This window comes from Manacus candei, unplaced genomic scaffold, assembly GCF_025592945.1.
Source record: "Manacus candei isolate 608988 ecotype Guabito, Panama unplaced genomic scaffold, ASM2559294v1 h1tg000014l, whole genome shotgun sequence".
Lineage (NCBI taxonomy): Eukaryota > Metazoa > Chordata > Aves > Passeriformes > Pipridae > Manacus > Manacus candei.
This window is the reverse complement of record NW_026138062.1, coordinates 36,393,889-36,413,504: the sequence shown is the minus strand read 5'-3', so window position 1 is coordinate 36,413,504 and position 19,616 is coordinate 36,393,889. Positions and strand designations below refer to the sequence as shown.

The 19,616-nt window shown below is 38.0% G+C and overlaps 1 protein-coding gene across 1 annotated transcript in view; it reads right to left on the bottom strand.

The window, feature by feature from the left end:
• Positions 1-309: 309 nt before the first annotated feature.
• MICU2 (mitochondrial calcium uptake 2) overlaps positions 310-19,616 on the bottom strand; it is a 145,462-nt gene continuing 126,155 nt past the window's right edge. Inside the window, exons 8-12 of the mRNA XM_051779137.1 lie at positions 17,487-17,584; positions 9,407-9,578; positions 9,015-9,123; positions 6,439-6,596; positions 310-6,150 (exon numbers count right to left, since the gene is read on the bottom strand). Of these exons, the coding sequence (XP_051635097.1) occupies positions 6,046-6,150; positions 6,439-6,596; positions 9,015-9,123; positions 9,407-9,578; positions 17,487-17,584 (642 nt within the window). The 3' untranslated portion in view covers positions 310-6,045. The remainder of the gene's footprint in view (positions 6,151-6,438; positions 6,597-9,014; positions 9,124-9,406; positions 9,579-17,486; positions 17,585-19,616) is intronic.

The window sequence follows — 19,616 nt, the reverse complement described above, 5'->3', positions numbered from 1 at the left end:
CCTTTAGTCTAATAGCATTTTGTTTCTTTTACTAGCTTTGTTTCTTTTAAGTTTAGGACCTATCATTTAATTAGTCTCCTTTTCTAAAGATTAGTGGCAACACATCACATTTTGTTATCCTTTCTTTTCAATAGCAAATGTAATCATCTACCCTGTGACTCATCTGCTGTTGCTCTAGGAATTGCCTTCTGTGCATTATTTAAGAGATGTACCCAATGTTTTCAGTAATATTTGCTCATTCCAGTAGTATCAGTTTCAAAGTAGATTAAAACACAGTAGATGCCAAATAATAATAAAAAAAAATCTGTATCTGGAAAAAAAAGAGAATTTTAAAACACTTTATTGGCAAGTGTTAAATTAAACCAATTGGTTTTCTTGGGGGTGATTTAGAGCTACCAGTTGTTCCATTACCAGGGTAATATTAAAATTGACAAATTTCCTCTAAAGCAGTGGACCTGAGACATACAGTGTTGTGGTGCAACACCTCTGTAGTACATCCTTTCTCCAGGAAATTGCTCATTGGATGGTTCTGATTTCAGAATCTACTTCCTTTAGGTCCAAATTCACAACAGTTTTAAAACAGCTCCTCTCTAAGAGTTTTCACCCTTCACATAAAATAGCACATCAATTTAACAAAAAGTGGCCAAATGCAAGTACTTGTATCTGGGGGCCCTTAAAAACAATGAAGAAAGGTGGCATTCACAAAGTACATGTTTAGTCCAGTGAGGTTCATCTTTTGTGTGCCCTTTGCAGTCATGGAGAACAGCCAGGCCCTCCAGAGGATGTTTCAGAGCAGAGCCAGCTAGCTTGTGTTTGAAATCACATGAGAAGAACCCCCATGGAATATCCCTCCTCCCAGTGTTACAAACCCGTGTGTCTGAAAGGCCAACATAATGCCCATCATAACCAGCATTCTGCAAGGTGCCATATGTCCATCCTCCCACAGCCCATTGCCTTCCACGTTACTTTCACCACCTGATCAGCACGGAGAGGCAGGTCACGCTTCGAGGCAGGAGAGAATCCTAGAATTGTTTAGGTTGGAAAAGACCTCTAAGATCATCAAGTCCAACCCAGCACCACAACATCCAGCACTAAACCATGTCCCTAAGGTGCCAATGAAAAGACATCTACATGTCTTTTCACTACCTCCAGAGATGGGGACTCAACCACTTCCAGGTTCCCTGGGCAACCTGTTTCAGAGTTTGACAACCCTTTATGTGAAGCAATTTTCCCTAATTTCCAACCGAAATTCACATTGGGTACACGGGTGGGGACAAACATGGCTTTCTGCTTTTCAGGGCATGAGGTGTTCTAAAAGCATGCAGGAGGACGCACTCTTGAGCAGGCTCCAGGGGAATGCTGGCATGCAGGAGCAGCAGCTTGGCTCCCGAGGACAGTGAGCAGAGCTCTGTGCTAGGGTACTCCAGCAGTTAATGAACTGAAAACATTGTTAACTAAGCCAATACCACCAGCCTAATGGAAAATCTGCCTTCGCATGTGTTGCGCAATTTTTTAAATTATTGAACCAACTAGGAATTGTTTAATCAACAAAGCCAACAGGAAACCTTCAAAAAGCAGGAGAGTGAAGAGACACGTGCATGTTTGCTGATTAGTTTTGTGCATGGTCAAGCCTCTCAGGTTTCCTGTCCTGCAAAGGGCCTTCTACTTCTTCTTGGGTGACATCTTCAGTTGCTGTAGGAGTTTCTGGTGGCCTAATAGTGTGTCTACATCCACCACATTTATCTTCATGCTTCCCTTGTGACCAGGTCCACTATGGGAGCTGTTGTTTTGTCATCTTGGATTTCACAAATATTGACCACAGCATCATTTGGACATGTGCTTTCTGTTTAGAATGACTTAAGATTTTTTTCTGCATTGGAGAAGTTTCCTGACCCAGTTGTGACTGTTTTATACGAAACATTAAAACTGAAGGCATGAGACATGCTTGCACCCTCCTGTGCGAACTCTTGCATGAGAATAAAACCGTATTTTTAAATTTTGATGTACATTTATTAATCCATTTCTATGTTTTAGTCAAAGTATGGTCAATATACCTGAAATTTATAATACTTCCTCTAAGTAACAGGGTTGTTACCATTCTAGTCCTTTATTGGACAATGATCCTTTTTCATTATACACACTGGACATGAAACCACAATCCATGGTCTAGCTTTGTTTATCTCACTATCTTGTCTCTGCTTTGTAGGTAACCGAAGCGTAATCTGTAAACTTTTCAGAGCCAAGACATGGTCTGATATCTACACCCAAAACTCCATGAGCTCTGAGACACCTGGAAGTCCAGATGCAGAATATTTATAATCCCTAAAATGATAAAGACCTTACATATTCTCCACCAAAAGCTTGAAATTAAGAATGAACATATTGTTCGTCCTTTGGATAACATCTGGGTAACTGACAAGCTAACAGATCCTGATAATACCTGAGTTCAGATCAGGGTGTTTCCAGGCATGATCAGTGGTGACCCATCTGAACTCTGCAACACGACAATACACCAAAGGAGATGGAGTAATTGAGAGATTTGCTTTTGATGTATAACACTGTGATAAAGCTTTTCTTTTTCAGTTCTTCTGTGCAGAATATGTACTCCTAATTGTTGCATATTTTGTTAAAACCTGCCAACTTGGTTTGAATCCAGAGGGAATTTTGCTTTTAGAAAGAGGCTGGTACAAATGAAGTCACCAGAACTAATTTCTAGAAACAACCAATAAGTTTCTGTTAGTTCTAGTATATCACACTGCATTTTTGCCTTTGCTTCCTTTGGAAATGAAGAATAAATGGTTCTTAAACAAGTATCTTCAAACAAACTGAAACGTATAAAATACTGTTATGGGGATACAACAACTAAAATTCTATAAATGAGTTATATGCTGTGAATGACTGCAGTCACCCTTGTGTCTTCTTTTGAAATACATTAAATCAATTTTTGAGACTTCTGCAATGTGCAATGTATTAATTTTTATTCCACATGTGGTAAATTTTTTAGAAAAATCCATTTTATTTAGTTTTTCTATATATTTCTGTTCAGAGGATGAGTTTCTAATTTTAAAAGAGTCATAGTTGATATATTTAGTAGATTGGCAGCTGGCATAAACTTTTAACAAAATTGTGTTGAGTAATGCTGACACTCAGGTTGCAAATACCATACAGTGACTAAAAGGAACTAAAACACTGAACACTAAAACTATGATGCATTCTTTAAAAGACAATGTTTATCTAAACACTTACACAAACAGCTCTTTCAATTAAAGATATTAAAAATGAGAAATTCCTTTAAGACTGATTAAAGCATTTTAGTTAAGACAAATAAAAATAAACTATAAATTAAACACAGGCTTCTTCAAGCCTGATGGACAGTCCTCCCTGGCCTTCAAAGAAGTTCCTTCCTGAATGCACTTTCTGGGTAACTTCTGAAAATGATTCATAACTTTATTTTAATTCCTAATCAATCTTTTAATTTTTTTTTTTTACTACAGACATGAAATTAATTTAAAAAACAAGCATATCTCTTTTCTTTTTCCTCTGAACTTTACACCAAAGCTTTTGCTAAAAAAGAAAACTTGAAATCCCATTTTTAGTAACTGCTGAAAGCAGATACTGCTCATTGCACAAACCTAGATACAAACGAGCACTGAGGAATTAAACTTCTAGATACACTAAAGCTAAATGAGTTGATTTTTCCAAAAGAAAACCAAACAGCTTGTAAGCAGCAAGTAATTAGTAAACGAAGGAAACCACAAAAGGAATAACAAACATCATAAACCTATTAACTTCACACAGACTAAAATATTAAAGAATAATCTCCATTCCAAAGTAGTAACGATTTGCCAAAATATTAACAGCAACAAATAAAAGGTAGCCTTGCATTAAAGTCAGAGCTGGCACAAAGCACACTTTGGGTGAACACACACACACACTGCTGTGAAGTTCTTTCTCAATTATGTCATATTTTTGATTATTTGGTGATGCACAGCTGGCTGTGGTGCCGTGGTGCCAGTGCCCCTGCCCCACCTTTGCTCCCATTAGCTACCTCTTAGTCTTAGCTCCCATCACCAGCAGCAACAAGCAACTTCCAAACACACAAGGTAAACCAGCCATCTGATATCCTGCTGCCCACAGAGCACTGCATGAGTTCAGTTTGAGAGGAGGAGGCTGATGCGTAGCAGTAGCATTTGGATTGTTTCCAAATTGTTTACTTCATTTGGATTGTTTCCTGGGGGAAAAGGGATCCTTGGTCGTTACTGGTGCCTGATCGTCTAGCCAGTCTCAGTATTCCCCCACAGGTGTGCTCTTGTTCTGGGTCCATGTCCAAAGATGACAGGAATACAAGCATTTTGCCTTTAACACTATTTAAATTAAAGCTCCAAGCTGAGCCCATGGACGGAAGAGGTGCTTTGCTGGCTTCTTGCTCTGTTCCTTAGGAAACCACCATACCAAGGCTCAGGCAGTAGGGCTTCTCCTCAGCACAAAGCTGCCTGACAGCTACCAACACACCAAACACATTCTCTGTAATCTCAGTACACCTTAGGTGGGACCTTTATGGCTTCCCAGTGCATCCTCTCCTGTCCCTCCTCTGAGTGAAAGCTGCTCTGATGTCTTATCTATCATGGAAGTTTCCCCTCTTTTCAAGACTCACCCCACCAAAACCCAAAGAAATGACAACAAACCACCTCCTGTTGAGCTTATTTACAACTTTAAGAACAACATATGCAAAAAAGGAATGGATACTTCCTCACTGACTGGTGAGATTTCTTGTTTGTTTTTCTTGAGACATTTCCCTAGTCTACTTTTTGAATCTATTATCTCTGTTATCACAAACCTGTCTTGAAGGGTTAAGCTCTCATCCCAGCCAAGACAAGTCAGACAACTGAGAGGGGGAAAGAGGAAGAACCTTTGTAGATAAGTCTATCTCCTATACACAGTAGCCAACCAGGAAGAGTGATTTGGACCTGGGACTATCGGCCCCTGAGATTGTAGAAAAAACAAAACACGTAACATGCACACCTGTGCACATTACATTACAGCTAAAAAATGTTCATCTGTAATTGCTAAATGTTAGTTTTGATTTGTTCCTTGTTTTACTATTTAAGATCTTAGGTCTAACTTTGCATTTGGAGTAATAAACACTTGTATTTACTTTTTCATTGGACTGATTATCCCCCCAACACTTGTTTATTATAACCTTGAATTCCCGAGATACTGCAGCATTCCCTGTCACAACCTTTAGTAAGATAAAGCAACTATTTGTTACACATTCTTCTTCCACAATATAATTAAAGCAAAATACTTATAAGTCAAATTGTAACTACCACTGTTTATGACAGAATGAGGATTTTTGCTTGTCATTTATAGTATTTGTTGAAGAGGCCTGAGAGAGTCGATGCACATTCATTGATCAACATGCAACTTTTAAAGCCTGCATCAACAGTCTTGTATTTCCAGTTTAATCATCATGATTAATCATCATGAAGGTAGACAAACCAGACATCCACACAGGATCTGGTGGAATCAGGCACCAGGAACCTGCACATGAGCAGATCAACAATAATGAGAGAATGAACCATGTGAAGTTTGCTTTTTGATACAGGATAACTTGAATTCAAATGTATTGTGCTAGTGATTTTGCCTTTTGGACCTCTGCCCTTGCCAGAGAAGGAGAACTGCTGTGCTAGTGGCTAACTGAGATGATGTCCACTCCTTCAACAGGAGATGACACTGCTGGGGGCCTGGGGCCACTATTAAATCCTGTGTCTTCTGTGCTCTACAGTGCAGGGTCAGACTCCACAGAGCAGTAAATGACATTATTCCCTAGAACAAGAGTGCTTCTGTATGGAGGTCAAAAGTGATAATATTTCTGTAAACCAAACTGATTGCACTGGAACTGGATGATAAAATTATTGCTTTAGAGTCTAGGTTAATTAAACTTTAACTATGGTTAAAAAAAGAGTATTTTTGATTCAGTTATTAAGTAAACAGGACAAACTCCCCTAAATAACAACACTTATAACAAAAGAACAATGGACTGCTTTAAAAAGGACTTTTCCCAGTTTGCTTCCACAGCTCTTTGGCGCCTTTAATGCTTTCTCTTTTCACACACTTCCAGTAACCTTGAATGCCTTGCTGCTGCGGTACCTGTTAATAAAGTTAAAGTGTGTTTAGCATTTACACAAAAAAGACTCCCATTCCCAGATTATGTAAATACAATATGTAATGCTGTGCTGCTCCTTTCGTAGTTCATATGTGTAATAACAAGTTCTTGGTGGCAGCACTCCACCTAGGCTCATATGCAGTAAGGAATATCCAGTTTAAAATATACTTTTTTTTTCTATTCATTAACTCTACTTCTGTTTCTACAAGCATTTACAAGATAGTTGTAGTAATTGTCTGTGGTATTTAAAAACAATTATGTCAGCTTGTTACCCTCAAACCTCGATGAATTCGGTTCCTCAGGACTCCAAGAAACTCGCTGTGGCTGAGGCAGTCATCTCCATCTAGATCAAAAATCTTGAAGATGGTATCCAGAACATTATCTGAGAGTTCCTGTCCTGTTGCCACCTTCACTGCTCTCTTGAACTCAGCTAGTAAAGACATAATATTACATCATAGGTGACTGTGAACTTGTAAAGAAAATGGAAAGCACATAAATAGCAGGATTCTGTACAATTTGCAATGTCTCATGGGTATCCTAAGTGGACAATTTGGGATGTGTGAACTACTAAACTATTAGGAGGTCTCAGTTCATGCGTTCTTGAGCTTGCTTCATCTTTTGTAATACTACCTTTATTAATCTTATGACAAATTTTTGAAATGGACTACTTCTCAAATGACAGTAAGAGTGATAATTTTTTCTAGAGATAGCTGCATGCTAAAAACTTACATACTTTTGGCTGCTACCGCACATTGGGATGATAAGTGTTTGCCTCACTATGCTCTCATTAAAAACCCTACCATTTTATCTCAAACCAGTTTCATGCCAATTCATTCTGCAAGAAAACTCTTCTCCTCAGAGAACAGTATTTTATGGTATGCTCCACCTCAACCAAAAATCTCAGCAACTCTGTAGAAACACAGACCACCATGTCTTACATGCTTCTTACAGCACATGGCTTTATGTACCTGCAGCTCTGGTTTTTAAAGAAGTAGGTTACCTTCTCTTAAATGACAGTTGAAGAGTTTATTGGGATTTGTGGCAGAAAAAGCCGTCACACCTCTCTGAAGATCTACTCTTGTCTTCAGCTTTCTTGCCTTCTCTCTACACTGCCATGTGCCCTACAGATATGACCTACTATCCCCACTTCTGGTGTACAGAATTTGGAGTTTTGACTCAAGGAAGATGAGGAAATGTGGGGTTGCTGTAAAACAGCAGATTGTAAGACTGAAATGATTGTTGTTTATTATAGTAAGCACAATCCCAACATATGAATTGGCTGCATTTTTGAAGGCATCATGGAAGTGTGAATTTCAAGAAGGGATTGGAGGTTATTAAAGTATAGCAGTATTGTAGATTATTACAGCAAGTTGTCCCATGAAGTCATAAATATAGTATTAACATGGTTCTGCTTTCAGAAACAAGTGCTTTTTATAGGTAGTGATATAAATATGTTTAGTTCTGAAGCTTACTAAAGGAAGTAGCATTCCTGACTTAGCTCTAATCTTTGTCTCTTTCAACAATTCCTAATGTAATAAATGTAGAATTTAAATGTAATAAATGTAGAATTTACAGTTGGTTTAAATAAAATTTAATTGAAAATCCTTTTGCAAGAGGATATACCACAATTTGAAAAGGACATGACATATGGGATGATTATAGCAGTCTTAATTTTGTCTTTCAAAAGATGTTAACTGTTTCATTTTTTGATGCTAAATTTAAATCCAGACATAGCAATGTACTTTTTTTTGAATATAACAAAAAAATGAAAAAAGGATAAAGATCTTCTACAACAGTGGAGCATAATAATCTTCAAACCAAGAAGGGCCACCTTAACAGGGAGAAAAGATGAGTTGTGAACTTAGAAGGAAAAGAAGTCTAGAATATAAAAGAAGGACTAAAAGACTGTCTTATTTTTAGATCAATATTAATATGTGTGCGAATACACACAAGTACACATATGTAAATAGCAAGACAAAGAAGTTAGTGAGTTTCAGGAAAGGATTAGACATGTAGACATGGAACATCTGTGAGTTACCTCAGCAGCTGACTGCTTTTGATCACAGTGTGGTTCAGTGCATAAACAGAGTCACAACTGCCTGTTGGTTAGGAATGAGTTTTTACAGGGAAAAATTACCAGAGTTAACACCAGCTGATGGCCTCATTATCCTTTGGCACTTAAAAATGGGATACTTAACAGAGAAGTGAGTTAAACTCTTGCATCTCACTGATGACTATTATTTCACCATTAATTCATCCTCTTTCCACTCTTCATATGCCTTGTGCAAATAAAATCTCTCTCCCCCCACAGAAGAAAAATGTTGTTAAACCAGACTGAGGAGGGCCATGAATTCAGCTGGGAACAGAAGCACATGATGGGAGAAGCTGAGGGAGCTGGGAAGACCAGAAGTGTAAGGGGGGAATCTTGCTCCAGCCTTCAACTGCCTAAAATGGGTTATAGAGTAGATAGTGCCCCATTTTCTCAAAGGTGTGCAGAGGTAAGACACAATCATTGTAAGTTGCAGCAAGGGTTTGACACAGAAGAGGAAAATCTCCACGATGAGATTGGTTAAGCACTAGAACAGCCACCCAGACAGGCCGCAGAAATGAAACTCTGCCTGAAGGCTGGACTAACTAGTGATGAAAGTCAGAAGTTGTAAATCCCCCCGTTTTGGCCTTTTTTGGTTCTAATTCCATCCAAACATCTCTCTCTCAAGAATATGTAATTCTCTTGCTGCCCTCTCATATCTCTCTCACATTTTTCACATAAGCCCACCAACTATTAATTCCATAACAAAACCACATTTTTTCTTAAAAAAACCCCAAACCAAAGGTGTACAGCACTTACCCCGTTTCACAGGACGATTGGCTACAGTAAACATCTGCATGGCAATGGAAAAGTCTTCCAGGTTATTTGTAAACTTGCAGAAAGTCTTGAATTCTTCCAAGCTGATATTCTAGAGTATCACAGAATTCAGGTGATATATAATGAATAATACATTCAAATCCCAATAATTCTATTTCATTAAATCAGGTGGGAGTTAGTGTTTAGGTGCGATTGCCTACTCATTGTCAGTACTTGCATTTCTCAGCTGGCAAATTATCAGTTCCTATTTGCATAAAATTCAAGGGCTGCAATAACTCTTTTGATAACTAGTTACCTTATTAGATACTCATATTCAAATGTAAACATGTACATACAAACAAGGAAGCAAAGCAAAGCAAGCTTTGGGTACCAACCTCTCCTGCCTCGATTCTGTCTTTCACGTTCTGCCAGTAAATTTCATTGTTTTCCTCATCAGTGAAGTACAGCAACCATGCCGCAAAGTCTTCTTTTCTCATGACGCTCAAACCCTTTGAAAACTTTATGAATTCCATTTCTTGGACTTCTGTTTGCAGATTTTCCATGAACCTAAGTGTGAACAGATATTATCCAGCAGTTGATATGCACATCACTGTATCACTACTACTACCTCGGCTACTAAATGCAGTAGACAGTAACTCTGAACTAGAGACGCACCAATATCGTTGTTTTAAACATCACCACTTTGATTTTACCGGCGATTGTGGATTAATTCCCAGGGTTGCATTTCCACAGCGGCACCAGCAGGGCACGCTCTCGGCCCGCACAGGTGGCTGCTGCCAGGGGAACCTGCCGATATAACACCGGCCATCTAGTTTTTACTAACGTTTAAAAACGCGTTGATAAGGAGATAAAATAATTGGTAAGGCAGCAGCATAATGAATGGATGAAAAGAGACATGGTAACTAAAGGCCCGACACATAATTTATGAGATTTCATATTAATAGGAGAGGAATGACAAGGTTGGAAGGTGCCTAGAAAGATGAGGCCCTAGTAACCACAAAGGTGAAAGAAAAGAGGAAACTTGAAATCATCACTGCAGGAGAAGATGACTGAAAGCCTCAAAGATTATAACTGCATACAAAGGTTTGGCAAATTAATTTTGCACTCACTAGAGGATGGATTAGAGAGGAGTTCAGAAGAGCACAGAAGATGATGTTGCAGGAAGGTAAGAAGAGAACTGGCTGAAAAAGGAAAGGGTGAACATCAAGGTTTTTAGGAGACACCCATTCATTTAGGAAGAAAAGAAAAAGTATCGCAAGAAGCAAGTAACAACCTGCAGGTACAGAACTGGAACTGTAAGGAGAGTCGGAGCTTTGAGTTTCCCCAGTTTGGTTTGCATGGCCATTAATTATTCTCATTAATTCCCATTAATTTATTCTGGCTAATATTAATTTTGAAAAAGTAAAAGACAATACTGTGTGATCCATTTGATAACTTCCACGTCAGAAATGGGGCAACCAAAAAACAAGCGATGGTTTTTAAATAAAGGCTAAAAATAGTGGTGCCTGCCAGAATACTTTTAGTATTTTGAAAGAACCCTGCTTTATTGAGTTGCAGACATTATTGACAGGAGGTAATGAAATACTCCTATATTGGGACAAAGAAATTATTTGGAGAAGAGGACAGTTAAGCGTCTATGTAGCCAATATCAGCAGAGGCTCATTTGCTCATCAGTTTGCAGGGCCTCACTGGGTTTGAATTCTTTCCCTTGAAATTATGGCATTTTAGTTCACACAGCTATCTTTAGTTCTTTAATGAGATCACTTGGACAATTAGTAGCTCGAAGCTCTGTGAAGTCTATAAGGGCTTAGCTGAAGACTGCTGTTGTGGCATAAGCTCTCTCTTGTATTTTTTCTAATAGGTAGAGCTGCACATGCAAATGAAGGGCAAACAAATGCTTCACAGCTCAGGACACACAGGTAAATGAAAGCCTTATAGTAGAGATGATTTTAAATTTCAGGCTAGAGTTTAATTAGATTAATACTGAGGAGGGGTACAATATGCTCTCACATTTTATATGTGCATTTTTCAGGTCTAGTAAAGGGGATTACAAGGCTCTCACAGTATAGTCAAACACTAAGGTATACTCCTCCAGAGTCAACTTTAAGACCTGACACACTTTCAGCTCCCCCAACTCTCCCTCTCACAAGGAGATGAAACACCAGAGGACCAGTTAGTGCCACTAGTGTGACCGGGCCGCCCCTTGTCTTGCAGACCAGCAAGAGCTGACTTGCACAGCTTGCACTCTTCCCTTTTCAAACCCAGCTGCTCTCTTTGTAACTCATGAGAACACTGTCTCTGGCCAGCACTGCAGTCAGCATGTGTCGGGGAGACCAGCCTGGCTGCATGGGTTGGCACAAGTGGCCCTGCTGCACCCACAGCTTGCAACAGTCCCCCCAGGTCCTGGGAAGGGAGGCTGAGGTGCAGGGGGTGAGAACAGCATGGACCTGGCATGTGGACCAGGCATGGAGTCAGTCCAGCAAACACTGACTAGGGCCACTTGGCCGCATTTTGAGAGTGGCCATCACAGGTAAGGAATAGGTGGTATCTGGGATGTGTGGCTTGTACTTAGCTGGAAGTCACTGTGCTGAACAGTATCTTTGACTGTAGTTTCTAAGCCATGTAATGTCTGGTTTGGAGGAAGAGAACTGCTGAAAATGAGGTCACTTAGAGAAATATGCCTAAAATTTGGATACAGGGAAACAAGACACTATGTTTTATTTTCTTGGCTTTTAATCTATGAAAGGTAGATATATTTTGCAACAGACTTAAGGTCTTGAGTCTTGAGCTATTTATCTTGGGGAGCTAACTCTCAGTCATTTGCTTTACCGGTCAGTAGCCATAGGTGATTACACAGAAACATATTCTTCCACCTTTTCTGAGTATTGCATTTCCTTAAGTAGAAAAGCCTTGGCGACCTGCCCTCTAGCCAGACCCAATAAAGGCAGGAGAGCTGAAAGATCAATCACTTCTACAAGATAAGGAAGTAGCAGGTGGCCCACCAAGCTGCACACATTAGCCAGCTGAAAGGGGCAGCAAAGCCAGAGCAGAAAGTGAAGGTTTTGGCTGTGGCATTTTTGATGTGCTCTTGGTTCTTCACCCTCTTCTAACTGAAGTTCATTTCAACCTGTAGACTTGCTCCTGGCAAGCCAGAGTGGGAAGATTTTCTGCTGTATCAAACGCTACTCGGAGTAGCAGCTGAAATGTGTAATTTTAAGTTTATGTGATAGTTTCCCATATTAAAAAAATTAAAATACTGTGAATAATCGCATCAGCATTCTAGGTCATTCTTATTCCCAGATGTGAGAGTTAAAAATCCTAATGAGTTTTTTTTCAAGTGAAAGTTATTATAAGTTATTAAAAATAACTTTCTGGTTAGGAAGTAAAACTCGATACATAAATGTCAAGACACCACTAGGGATACTTGCTTTTGTTATCTTCTGGATCACAGTGCTGCTATGAGTTTCAGCTGGAAAATGCTCAAAAATTTGTCCAGATATTAGGAAAAAAACCCATAGGAATGAAATTCCTGTTCTCCCAAAGTCAGTGGGAACTTGACTGGGAACTTTGAAGGGAGTCAGAATTCAACTACAGGAACAGGATTCTGATTGTAGATCTGCTCTACAATTAAAAAATAATTACACTGGGAATACTCTTATGTTGGTTGAAAATAAAAGCAAACCCTCAGTTTCCAAATAAAAAGGAAAGGCAAACCATAAATTTATGAGATGGGGAAAAGGCTGAGAACAGACAGTACTTTCTTTAAGATAACCCGTTTTATGCACACTCTCTCAAACACCCACATTGAAGGCCAGTGGCCAAATTCCTTATCATGCTACAACAGCATCCAAAAACCTTATCAGGACTTATCCCTCATTTTGTAATGTGCTCTACTATAGAAAGAGGGAGTCTTTCAAGACTTTTTGGCAACTCAGCTTTAATGGTGTTAAAGCACCACAAATAGAAGTGAAAATGTAATAAAAGCAGGGAGACCTCAGGAATGCAGCTATTCCCCCTCCAGCCAGAGAAGTGCTAGCATTGTATTCTTTGCGGAACACAAAATAGTAGAATGACACACTAAAGGAAATGTTTCCACCTCTTGACTTGAACTGTCTATGCAGAGCTTTAACGCTCTAGTACAGATCTGACCAGTTTTTGTCGCACTGATTTGTAGGAAGGAAACTTAACAACAACGATAGTGGTGGATATACCACCCCAGCATTTATACTCTGCTTTGGCTCCTCTTTGGACACTGAAGTCCTTTTGAAGAATTGGTAACCCTCTCTGCACCAAAAGACTGTTGCAAACCAGCTGCGAGTTGCCTTTTTGCAATCTGACTTTCAAACCTCAATATAGAAAATATCATAAAGGCTTGACATTAACCTTTAGAGAACATTTAGATGTATACTTGTAAATTCAGTTCTGCAAGTGTTAAGATAGTTAATCAGTCTCACAATTTTCAGAATTACAGACAAACCCCTCTTTGATTTACTATCCTAAGTATTTCTAAACCAAACCAAACCCCTCACTTTCATTTATAACCATTGCGTGGAAACTAATCAAGCTATTCTTTTGCTAAGTATATAGGAAAGGAAGAAATAGACTTCTCAATCTCTTTACTAAGTATTTGGGAAATATTCAGATTGAGTTATGATAGGAATATCACAAAGCCAGATTTTGTTGCTGTCTCCACCTCCTCACTGCCCGATCTTGGTTGCACTAGATGTAATCTTTAAGTGCATTAGGGCTCTGTCTATATATGCACACACATAGATAGAAATGTAGGTACAGAGACAAGTAAGGAAGCAATCATACTCTTATTTCTGCAAAGCAATTCCAAATCCCCAGATGAAAAACACTGAAAATGTACAAGCTACAATCACAGCTAAAGCACTGCCAGCTGATGATGCTACCTGAAACAGATCCTGCATCTACGCATTGGCACACACACACAGAACAGCCCCCCAAAAATGTCAGCACTAGCAGTGGGGTTCAGCCTGGATCATTCCGATTTCTCAAATGAAAGGTTTCAAATGAAATGTACCAAGGAATTCAAAATACTGAAGGAAAGAAACAGGGTAGGTAGGGAAAAGGCATGATTTGTGTGCACAGTTATACAATTTGTGACCTTCAAGCTAAAGCAGAAATAAAAAAGGGACCACTATTAAACAATATTTCTGGTGCAAAATTCTATTAACCAATGAAAAGTTTGGAAGCAACAAATCAGGTAAGAAAATGCCATAAACTGGATTTGAAATGTTAATTTTGCTTATATGATTAAAAGATGCCCATTATTTAACTATACCAGGAAGTACTTTCTTGTAAGACATCCCAGGAAAAAACACAACTATCAGAGAGTTTTTTGAATATCCTTTCCACACTTTCTGCACTATTTTTTACCTTCAAGAAGACTGTGAGAGATTTAAGCTTGCTTGGGGACAGATTACAGAAAAAAATCACAGCAGTTGTAAACTGTTTAGGGAGTGAAATAGTGTCTCCTCTTTTATTTGGGATTAAACATACTTAAATAAGATCAGTAAAGGACTTTTTTTCAGGGGAAAAATAGTGTCTGTCAGGAAGAAATATTTGCTATATCTAGAATACTAAATAGTTTTCTACTCAGAATAAAAAATAGTACATACAATGTAGCTGAAAATTAAAGCACAATTGAAAATTTTTTTTTGTAAGGAAAAGACCAAAAATTATTTCTGTATCAAAAAACGGGGAGAAATCCACACAAAATAAAAAGCCTGGAAATCTGGGGAACTTTGGCTTCATGTTTGAAATCTGACATTCTCTAAGACAGGTCCTGGTATTAGAAGATGACATTATTGTTGAGGTGTAAAACTGAGTGGTGGTAATCTGAAACAGAAACTTGTTCAGATCTTCTGACAATAAAGTTTCACCTGATTAAAGCCTCTTGTTTTAAATCTACCTTTCTTTGTTACATGATTTTAGGCTTGCTGCAAATTCCTCTATATTTTCTTAAACTGATACAGGAGAATAAAGATATAGGATAATGTACATCCTGGATTGCTTCCACTGCTTCTAAGCAGTTCCAACTGCAGAACAATATGGGTATCCCACCAATGCTGCTCAGCAGAGAATGAAGAGGAGCATCTTTGGTTGCTGTTTTGACTATGTTCTAGAGAGTCATGAAAAAGAGCTTTACTAGTGCCACAAAATAACTATAACAAGATTGTTTCTTTACTTCCACGCTCTCAGCAGCCCAAGAAAGGTTGAAAAGTGATCTGATATTCTATTTCATGGGCTGATTCTTTACACTTGATATAAAAAACTCTTGTGTGTATCAAAAACATATGATATCCCAAGAACCACACAGCAGCTGGAGATAGATGATTAAGCCATTTTCCCTCCCTACACTCAGTGTGCCTCCTGTGCTCAGGGCTGTAGGAAGGGAGGCACAAGAGCTGGCTTATATCAGTCTCACCTTGCCTGAAGAGATGTAGACAGTTTCCATTTTCTTTGTGCCATTTGAATGCAAAGAAAGGAGAACAGGACAAATTAATTGCCTTGGTATATTGACTGTGGCTGTCTGACAGTTTTTAAATGTTTGGACTGTGGGCTAAAAGGGTTGGACAACACTGGTGTACATGTAGATACAGATGGCTGCACACTTACAAAAGGATTTTTTAATGCCAGCCAAACTGAAAAGGAGGAAGCATGAGGAAAATATATGTAAGTAATGAGATGAGAACACTAGTCTCAGCTTTCAGAATTGCCATGTAAGTATGGTAAAATTTCACAATGAGAGCATTCCTGATTTTTTTTTCAAGGACTCTGCAGCACAGCAATATCTGTGTATTTACCTAATGTGACAAGTTTTAGTGTGTCCTAATCAAACCTAATCACCTCTACTTTCTACTAGGTACTACACTGATCAATGGAAAAGCTTTCTAGGCAAGAACTTGGAAAATGATAAAAGCATTTACCATCATTATTTTCTGCTTTTGACAATGATCTATGTCTGTACAGCTCATCAGTCATCTCTTGTAAAAACAGCGTGGCACTTTGATCAAACAGCCAACAATAGCTTCTCGCATAAGGTAAAGTGTTATGAGAGGCCATCAGATAGAAATCACATTTTCCCTGAACAATAGGAAGCCAGAAATGATGTGCTTGATTTACTTGCAAATAAAATAATGTGAAAGGTGATATCTTCACAGAGGTTAAAAAGACAGCAATCCTTTTATTCACCTTTCTTCGTGTTAAACAAACTTCACTGTCATGTTGCAACTGAGATGGAGTGTCTATGCAGTGATAAAGAGGCACATTCCAGCTCTACGAAACATAACTGCCACTGTTGAAAAATTACCTGCATTAAACCTTACACTTATCCCACAAATTTTAAGAGCAAGATGTGGGAGTTTGATTTTGATTACAGGCCTCTATCTGTGTGGCGGGCAAAGGTCTTTAACCTATGCATTCTGAATGTACTAGGTACATAGTTTCATCAATGTCATGCCTCATTGGGTCAATGTAGGATTTTATCTAAAACCTGAGGCTTTTCAGTTTACACTGTATATGCAAACACAACCTTTTACTGGTGCTCTCTGCCTTTTGTTTCATTGAGAGGATCTATGGTATTTATAGGAAAGGGAGCTGGAGACATCTTAAACTTATTTTACTCACTTAGATTCCTATTGAGCTGAGGTCTTCAAAAGAGAAAGACTGTTTATTTGAAGACTGGTATGTACCAGAGCCACTGGAGCCGAACACTTTTTAGTCTACTGATTGCAACAATGCTCATTTTTAAGAGGGCTGACACACATTCTCCATTTCTGAATATAAACTGAAGTAAACCACATTATTCTACTTTATTTTTGCAGTCTGTAAAGGACTGATTATTTTTGTAGAAAAGGTAATACTGATGTAGATAATCTCTTGATGTCATGCTAGGAGACGTGTGTCAAGATTCAAACAGGTATCTGCATAGTCCCATTGCAAAAGTAGTTCAAAGGGTGAAGGAAAAGGCACAGGTAAAGCTTCAACAGCAGCTGGAATTTGAAGCAAGTAGATAAGTTGCCTACAGCTTACCATGATAGTTGTAATAGGGAAGGGGGTATCTCAGCTCAGAAAATATTTTTTATTTGATTAGAAGTCACTTTTTTGGTGATTTGGTCAAGAAAAATACTCACGAATCACATTGTTTTAAGGTATGTCACCATAGAACTGCCAAGAATGGGAGTCTTGACCCTCACAGCCTCCAGGCCCATTGCTGCTCTGGAGTTATGGTGCTCAACTCCTTTAGACAGCAGACTCTAGGAGCTAAATGGGAAATGCAATCATGCAAAATCATGAATAATCTCTACTTCGTTGCTTAATTTTCTGAATCAGCTCAGTGTAACATCAGATTAATGCCAGTGTTGGTACAAAGCAGAGGGGATAGGAACAAGATTGGTTCCTGTTAGGCTTGTCCAGCTGAAAAAATACCTGAAAAACTCAGAATAGCGAAGTTTTTGCTTTCCTTCCTTTCCAAAGAAGTGTACCAGCAGCATAGTACTAACACCACAGTCTTCCAGTTCTGTTTCCTATAAAAAAAAACACCAGCGTGATTGTTATGCACTGCATGATTAATATATACTCACCACAAATTTAGAAATATTTATTTGAACCAGAATTTCACAAGAGATACTTGCAATTTAATTACTGTTCCCAAAGCTATCACACAAGATCTCAGAGCTGAACACCACTTCCACATCAACTGCTAACAGTGTATTATAAGTTCCGTTTCTAAATATTCTGTATGAAAGATAAGGACAAATTACAACCACTGTCAGTGTATTTTATTATTAAAATGGAGAAGGTTGCAAGTTAAATCTTTAAAAATCTTTATTCTTAGGTGAATAGAAGATTAATATCTGTAAAAAAATTTTAGTTATATATTTCTAATATGTTACAGCCATTTAAAAACATACACAGTAGTCTTATAAATGAATCTAGGAAAATACAAACATTGACAATGCTGTATTATAATATGGTCTTACAAGGCTTCTTCAAAATTTTCAATGTTAGAGATTTTTCTATGTATTTTTAAAACCCAAAGAAGAAATTTTTGCAGAGAAGGGGTGCACATTGTTTCAACTCAACAGCATCTTTAACAAGCCTAAACCCACACATAATTCTTCTTTCAGCACTAGCATACTGGCATTTCTTTGAACACAACAAAACACTAAGCAACACGAGAGATTTTTTTTTGTAAGTCCGTAGGGATTTCAGCAAACTATTCTTATGACATCTAAATAGCCCCTGTGTCTTTTATCTGCTTGAAGAGGTAAGATGAAAGACAAGAGTCTATTCATAAGATTTAATACTAATGGTTATTTAGCTTTCAGCGTCATCAATAACAAGTCCCATTAGTCCACTGCATTTCATGCTTACTGCATATGTGACACAGTTATTTCATAGTTAAAGCATTCCTCATTTCTACTGCAAGCTACAATTCACCAAATGCCAGTGACATGAGTTATGTATGAGTGAACCCAGAAAAAAACCTCTTCAAGCCACATGCAAACTTTTATAATTTAATTGCAGGCAAAGAATATTTAAATACCTGCAAGATCCATCCTTCTGAAGTTTAAACACTTCAGATTACTGTGAAGACTGATGCATAAACATTGGCATATGCTTTTTTGAAAGTCAAAAGTCAAACATTCATGTATGCTTATTTGAAATTCAAACCCAAACTATTTATAGCAAAATGCAAAGTTTCCTAAGAAGAAAGAGAGAAGAATCCACATGTCCCTCAGTGCAGTCAGATTCTAATGTGCGTTCTGCTTACGTGTTTAAAGAAGACTTAAAAAATGCAAGAAATAAATTTGCTGATGTAATTTTAAAAACTGAATTCATGATTATGCAATTTAATGCTTCCAATTTAATGAGTCCATATTACCATCAGTGCCATATTGAAAACAAACTGAAAAACTAGGTTTAAAATAAACTTTTAAAAATTTAGTCTGTGACAGAAAGTTTTTTTCTTCTATTTCTCTAGTTACAAGCTAGAAGAAGACATACAAACAATACCTACCTCATCTTACCTAAGATGACAAAGCCTATCCCTGAATTAATAACAAATATGCACTACTTGTTGGCTACCCTCTTTATCAGTTGAAATTCCATAGTGAAATTGGCAGATGTCCAAATACTATGTTAGTGAGAGTTAAATATATTTTAAAACTACAAAACAGTACATCTTTTTAAAGCGTAAAATGCAGTAGGAGACCACAGAGACTACAGCTTAAGGGTAAAATTTCAAAAAATTGCTTTTCCTAGCGTTAATGCTATTAAAGTACATGTTAGTACACAATTCCTTTTTGTTCACAGAATCATTAGGAGCTTTTGCTGCTGAACTGTATAAATTAGTACCAACATGACAAATCTTTGTTAGAAGATAATGAGAATTCTATTAATATTTCCAACACCTCACCCTACTGAGCTTAGGTAAAAGAATAACTTACACTTGGAATGTCTCTGCAATGAGAATGAAATGGTAACCTAATCCTAGAGCTGCAAAGAAGACCAAACTCGTAGCTTTGAGTCACTATCTAAATTGAGTGAAAGTTT